At 28.3% G+C, this 7,946-nt stretch overlaps 1 protein-coding gene across 1 annotated transcript; it reads left to right on the top strand.

Moving 5' to 3' along the window:
• Nucleotides 1-393: 393 nt before the first annotated feature.
• Nucleotides 394-633, top strand: BDCG_00461 (uncharacterized protein; the record flags this gene model as incomplete). Its single annotated transcript, XM_045415976.1, has 1 exon — nt 394-633. One exon carries the CDS (start codon nt 394-396, stop codon nt 631-633), a length of 240 nt encoding a protein of 79 aa, XP_045271799.1.
• Between the last annotated feature and the right edge of the window lie 7,313 nt (nt 634-7,946).

The following is a 7,946-nucleotide window of genomic DNA, read 5'->3' as shown; positions in this document are numbered from 1 at the left end:
GGCTTCATAAGAGAGCAGAATGATAATGATTTTAAGTAATACTTCTGATAGATTTAGACTGAACTAAGTATAGAAATAATACAGATAACACTGTCTGTGAGAGATTGAAGAAGAAGACAGTGAAGAGTCTTATACAGTAGTAATGAAATCAGAAGAAGTTCTGAGAATGATTTAAGTTCAAGATAAAGAGAGAGAGAGAGAAGAAGAGTATTACTGTAAATAAGTAATGATAGAAGAAGATTGAGAAGATGTTAAAGTAGAAGATAAAGAAGTCAAAACTGATAAGTTTTTTATTTATTGAGAGATAATAATTTTTAATAATACTTCTGTTCTCTAATTGATTAGCAGAAGCTAGTAGAGAAGAAGAGAATTGAGGTCTTGTTCAGGTCTCAAATGCACTTCATAATTCAGAACATTGAGAAGACAGTTCTGCTCTCTGAGCATGTCAATCTGCTTACTGCTGAAGTGAAACCCGAGGCAGCAGATCAGGAAATGCGGGATTTTGAGGTACAGGTTGACCTGGCTGAGAAGAAGCAGCAGAAACTCTTCTCTGAGAAGACAGCAGAGAGAGATTTTGAGATGATTATCATCTCAGATAAGAAGAAGAAGAAGAAGAAGAAGAAGAAGAAGTAGATTTTTTTCTTTTTATCTTAGTTAGTTGCAAGTTTAAGTTTTTAATTATTAATAATTAAAATTGATTTTGAGTTTTCAAAAATTATTGTACAAGTTGTAATCAAGTCAGGAATGATATATATATATATATATATTTAACTATCATGATTCACAAATCACTATAATGTATAAGTATCAATATTTTTTCAACATTAATATTCACAATATTAATATATTTTTAATGATATCATCTAGTAATATAATTTGATAATACTCTTTTTCATAATATTATTATATCTCAAGAAATATGACAGAGATTAATCAAGATTATTTGTTTACTTTTATACATCAATGATATTCAATCTGAGTTAGTACTAAAATTATAACTAAGCTAAGAAATAAGATTATTTTCTCTTATATTAATTCTTCTTACATACATCAGTGATCAGTTATTGAAAATAAATTATCATCTTTCTTAAATTATTATTATATCTTCTGAATTCACTTCTTTCACTTCTTTTACTTCTATTGAAGATTCACAAACTCTTCAAGAAATCACTGTAAATTACAAAGTCTATGTTGTTTACAATTCAACACAGAATGCTCTCTTTCAATCATGATAAATAATCACTTCATTCTTCACATCTGATTTCAGGTCATAAAATTTATGAAAAACTTAACACAAACACTGAGATAATCTATGAAATAATTATTAACAGATTATATTGCAGATTACTGAAGAGTCATCTCTCTGCTGCAATCACTGCAACTTTATTCAGAAATATTCATCATGAACTGATTATAGCTCTGAAGGAATTTCCTGACATCTGAAGTCATCAGAATACAGACAATAAAAGAAAAATAATCAGAAAATTACTACTGAGCTGATAAGTTACTCTATCAGATAATAATTTTTGATAATGCTAACTTTCTAATTTGAAGAAAATTATGTATAAATAATCATATATCAGTACTCTGATTTCATAACTCTCATCTGATAACTTCTGTGAACAATTACTTCACATGTATATATCTCTGAATCTTTCTCTTCAATCAATTGAAAACCTCAAATTCTGAACACTTCTTCAAATGCTTAATTCAAATCTTCATATTTCACATCAATTCTGTCTTCAGTTCAATCTCAAGACACACTACAAAGTCAATATACAACATCTAGAATCAGAGTTGAAAAATCATTGAAGAGTGTCTCTCACAGTGAATGCATGAACTAGTATAAACAATCTTACATTTATAAGAGTTATATGTTATTACATTGATGAGAACTGAACTTATTAAGAGACATTAATTGAATTTGAATTATTGATTAGTAGTCATACTGAGGATTATATAACAGAGATATTAATAACTGTGATTAAAAATGACTATTGAGATATTAGTCTTAGTCTTCTTACAATTACAACTGATAATGCTGTGAATAACTACACTATGATGAAGAGCTTGAAGCAAAAATTGACTTTGCATTTCTGAAATGATAAACAAGGTCATATCCCCTGTATTGCTCATGTGGTTCAATTTGTGATGTAAACACTGATAAAGAATCTTAACATTGAGATGAAAAATAATGAGATGACTGATTCTTGAGATGAGAATGAGATGAAAGTGATTACTCAAGTAACTTTTACATCTACTTTACAAAAGATAATGTTTTTTGACAACACTTTTTGATATTGCTTTTTAATAATACTTTTTGATAACACTACTGTTAATTTTGAATAGATTGACTAATAATTTAAATATCACAGATTTGAAACATTGCTAATGCAATTTGTACCTTCTCTAAATAACAACAACAATTCCATGATATTTAACAAATAAATAAATCAGTCACATCACTGAATATGATACAGAATATTAGAACACAGTGAACTTCAACATATAAGATAACTGTTCAGACTCTTCAATTATGTCAGATAATTAATCATTGAGTGCAACACTCTGATCAGAAAAAGATTCAGATATTGAAACTTTCTGATATGAAGTGAACTCAGTTGAAATATGTGATTGATTTACTGTTTCAGTTTTATAAGATAATAAAGACAGTCTCAATCACTCATACATTAATGCTGCAGTCAGTCTGATGAGTATATAACAGTTTATTTACTCATCTTGAGAAGCAGTTGAATCACTTAAAAAGAAATTCAGTCTGAGATGATGCTATAGTGCAGGCTATTATTACTGTAAGAAATAAACTGGCATATTACTACAGTAAAACTGAACAATCTTTTGCAGAGTACTATGCTGTAGCAGCTCTACTAGATCTCTTCTGTTAAGTTAATATCTACACTTCTCAAGATTGAATAGAGGAGGAATAAGACTCATATGTTAAATTAGTCTGAGACTACTATAATACTAACTATCAGAGATTTGAATGAGCAGATATTCAAGATATGAAGACAGTGAAATACAATTCTCTGATAAGTAATAATCTTTGATAACACTTCATATCTCATAGAACTATAATACTAACTTTGAAACAGAACTTGTATACATTGATTGCAATCAAAAATTAAATAAAACTACATGCTTGTAAAACTGAATTTGACTGCTATCTTCAAGATGATTGAATAAATTTATACATCAAATCAATTCTAGAGTTATGAAAAATTATTGAGAGTACATATTCAACTATTGCACTGATGATATATGATATTCTGACAATTTCATTGACAGAAGTGAGAATGAAGTGAAAGTTCAACTCAAGTTGAGATATTTATTACTATTGCTGAGAACAATTACAAGGAGAAACAATCAAGAAACTCATGATTGTAAAACATAGAATTATCAGACAGTTTAATACCTCTGATCACAGTATATCAGAGAAGTGTAGTTTTCATGAGAAAGTGAAGAATAAACTTGTACAAGAATGTATTTAGTTATTTCATGAGTGTTATCAATAATCATTATCAAATTCTGATTATATAAGCAATCACTGAATGAACTGAATGAGACTGATTTTAATCTTCAGTCTCAGTTTCATTCTGATTTTAGAAGAATGATTATCTTTCACAGTTTATTCTGAGAAATTACTCTCATTTCACTGTTCTTGAATTAAATCTGGTCATTTTTCACGCCATTTCTCTCAGAAATGGTTCATTTTCAGATTTTTTTGAGGCTTGGTCCTGGTGAGACTCACGTCAAGAAATGTATGAGACCAGATCAAATGAGATCAAATGTGAAATTCATGGTCCCGCCGGCCAGTCTATTGATAATGCTCATGAAATAAGTAAATACATTCTTATATAAGTTTATTCTTTACTTTTTTATAAAAACTACACTTCTCTGATATACTGTAATCAGAGGTATTAAGCTGTCTGATAATTTCATATTTTATAATTATGAGTTTCTTAATTATTTCTTCTTATAATTATCTTCAGTGATAGTGATTAATATCTTAGCTTGAGTTGAACTTTCACTTCATTCTTATCTCTGTTCATGAAATTATTAGAATATTATATATCATCAGTACAACAGTTGAATATATTCTCTTAACAATTTTTCATAACTCTAGAATTGATTTGATGTGTAAATTTGTTAAATTATCTTGAACATAGCAGTTAAATTCAGATTTATAAGTATATAGTTTTGTCTGATTTTCAGTTGTAATTAATGTATATAAGTTCTGTTTCAAAGTTAGTATTATAGTTCTATATAATATAAAGTGTTATCAAAGATTATTACTTACTAGAGAATTGTATTTCACTGTCTTTACATCTCTAACATTTACTTGTTCAAATCTCTGATAGTTGATATTGTAGTAGTCTCAGATTAATTTAATATATAAGTCTCATTTCTTCTCTGTTCAATCTTGAGAAGTGTAGATATTAATATAATAAGAGAGATCTAGTAGAGCTGCTATAGTATAGTACTCTGTAAAAGATTGTTCAGTTTTACTGTAGTAATATATCAGTTTATTTCTTACAGTAATAATAGTCTGTGCTATAGTATTATCTCAGACTGAATTTCTTTTTAAGTGATTTAACTGCTTCTTAAGATAAGTAAATAAACTGCTATATACTTATCAGACTGACTGCAGCATTGATGTATAAGTAATTAAGACTGTCTTTATTATCTTATAAAACTGAAACAGTAAATCAATCACATATTTCAACTGAGTTTACTTTATATCAGAAAGTTTCAATATCTGAATCTTTTTCTAATCAGAGTATTACACTCAATAATTAATTATCTGACATAATTGAAGAGTCTGAATAGTTATCTTATATATTAAACTTTATTGTATTTTAATATTCTGTATCATATTCAGTGATGTGACTGATTTATTTATTTATTAAATATCATGAAATCATTGTTATTATTTAGAGAAGATATAAATCATATTAACAATGTTTCAAATCTGTGATATTTAAATTATTAGTCAATCTATTCAAAATTAACAGTAGTGTTACTAAAAAGTGTTATTAAAAAACAATATTAAAAAGTGTTATCAAAAAACAGTATCTTTTATAAAGTAAATGTAAAAGTTACTTGAGTAATTCTTTATTCAACATCTGCACAAGACCAAGCAACCGCTCCACCACGAACTCGCTCGATTTTTCGAATAAGAACCAGCCGATAGATTCATCGAAAAGCCCTCGATCATACGAGCATTTTGACCCCATCGCCGACCGCATACCCCGTGTGGTGATGGAGTTATCCAGCCAAACATGAACCAGATGTTGTTCAAAACTCCTGTGTGGGATTATCCCTCATTCTCCCCTATCACACCACAACCACGGGTCAAATTGCCATACAAATTGTAAGATGAAGAGATCTAGCCTTATACATCAATCTTCTCAATTTTGAAAGATCTCTGATCTGTAGTTGTGAAGATATCTGAGAAGTGATCTCTGTGAAAACCCTGTTCATCTTTGATGTTTCAAAACATCAACATCAAGTCTCACCCTTATACTGACCTTTCTAATCTGGCCCATCCCCAGCAGAAAAATACAAAAAGATATCTCAGTGATAGTATCAAGTATATAATCAACAGTCACTTCTGAAGTGTAATCTCTGTGATCTGTTTTCAGTGTATCTAAACATTAATGTCAAGTCTCATTCTTGTATCATCTCTCTCAATCTGACTCATGTCTGATAGAAAAGTACAAAAAGATATCTTATCAACTGTACTTGATACATAATCAGCAGACATAACAACTATAAAATCAGTATATCTCAAGATCTGACTGAGCCTTTGATCCCTGCATAGTGAGATATATTAAATATAGTTTTAATATCTCAATATTCAATAGATTCTGTAAGAAATTGAGAATAGCAATACTAGATTTCTATTGAATTTGAGAATTAACTCTATATTGATATAATCATTGATAAAGTCTTCTATTTTGAGATATAAATAATCAGTTTCTCTACATTCTGCTGACAATATTTATATTATTATATAGAAACAGACTTATATTCTCTATAATATCAAGACTCTGAAGAGAGAAAGTCTTGATAGAGAGTATACAGTAGTGCATATCTTAGCAGTTTCTATCTTATTCTTCTACAGCAGTTAATGCAAAAAAAAGATCTTAGAAATAGTTTTTTACTTCTCTTGAAAAAGTAAGATGTTTTTCTCTGAGTTTTATATAATATTCTTATAAAGAATTAAAAACAGAGCTGTTTTCTGTCATAATTTCATATTCTTTTAAGTAAGAATTACTTTTTCAGTGACTGAAGAGCTTTTATTAATACTTAATTCTTTTTTACACTTTTTATTAACTGATTTGAGTTGCACACTTGTTGTGTGAGAAGAATTGAATGATTTAGAATAAAATTGAATAGTTTTAATCAATTTCTCTGCAAAAAATTGATTTATTTTTTATCAGTTTTTCTCTCAAAAACTGTCATATTATCTGATTTATTATCAATTGATATCATACTTTTTCTCACTGTATCTCAAGAAAGAGATTGTAAAGATTTTATTAATTTATCTCAAAAATTAATTGTAGTTTATTAGATTCTCTTCAAAAATCTAATCTAGTTACTGAACTAGTGTGAAAAAAATCAGGTATTTTATATATAAAAGTCTTTTATTCTTCTTTTGAAACAGCCTAATCAACTTTTCAATTAAAAACAGACTTAGAAATCTCTTAATTGAAAAAGTCTGATCAACTTTTTAAAAGAGTTTAACATATATTTCAATTGAAATAGTCTGATCAACTTTTCATTGAGTGAGAATAATGAGTTCAAAAATACACTCAGTTGATGTGAAAAAAGATGCTTTCTCAAATACTATTTCTGAGATTAAAATTCTCAAGAGAAGAAAGAAAGAAGAAATAGAGAAATAACAAGTTCTTGAAATATAGAAACTTGAAAAAGCAAGCAAGATTCTTGAAAAGCAGTGTCTGAGTGAGATAAATGAAGAAGTTCTGTTAATTCTTCATGCTCAGAATAGATAACTTCAGAAGATGATCAAGTTCAAACTTGGAATTTTAAACACAGTTCAAAAAACATTGAAAATTTCTAGTACAATCACTGACTTTTTATCTTACACTTCTTTCTTCTTTTCTACTTTCTCTTTCTTAAATCAGAAGAAAACATATGCTCAAGCAGCTGAATCTACTGTCTCTAAACCTGCTATCACAAAACATGCTCAAAATCCTGAGAAAACTGAGAAGAATAATGCTCATACTTCTATTGATAGAAAAGTGAAGAAAAAAATGTAAAAGAAGAAAAACTTTCAAATCTCTAGAAATAGAAGACTTATTCTCAAAGTCTTAAATCAGGATATCTTACAAAGAAACAAGCTAAATTCAAATCTCACTTTCAGAATTAGAAATGAAATTAATCAGCAGTTCTTTTCTCAGTTAATAACAGATATTGAAGTTCAAAAATCAGTTATAGCTTCAATTGAGTCATTCTTCTTTGAAAACTCTATCATTCTGACTACAATGCCTGAATTCAGTGCAGAATTTCTTATTCAGAATGAGAATCTCTGAAAATCAGCAGTAGAATCTTTGTTAAACATAAAAATTCTATCTGAGAGACATGAAAAGTGAGATAAATTCATTCTTTATAATATTTTAGTTGAAATTTTTGACTGTGAAGAAGAAATGCTACTTCTCAAAAATGAATTAGAAGAATACAACTCTATTCAACTGAGAAAAGAGCCTGTATGACTAAATTCAATTGAGTTCAGATAAAGCAGAAGAAATGCCTCTGCTCTAGTATATATAAAAACACTTGAACAGTCAAAGATCTCTGAAGTAACAGTGACAGGTTTGAAAATGAGAGTTCATGATTACAAAGACTCAAGAATGAATCTCAAAGCTTAAACACAGTGTTCAAACTGTCAAAGATATGAATACTTT

Source organism: Blastomyces dermatitidis, assembly GCF_000003525.1.
Source record: "Blastomyces dermatitidis ER-3 genomic scaffold supercont1.1, whole genome shotgun sequence".
NCBI classification, from domain to species: domain Eukaryota; kingdom Fungi; phylum Ascomycota; class Eurotiomycetes; order Onygenales; family Ajellomycetaceae; genus Blastomyces; species Blastomyces dermatitidis.
The sequence above is the reverse complement of the archived record's forward strand: the minus strand, read 5'-3'. Positions and strand labels throughout refer to the sequence as shown.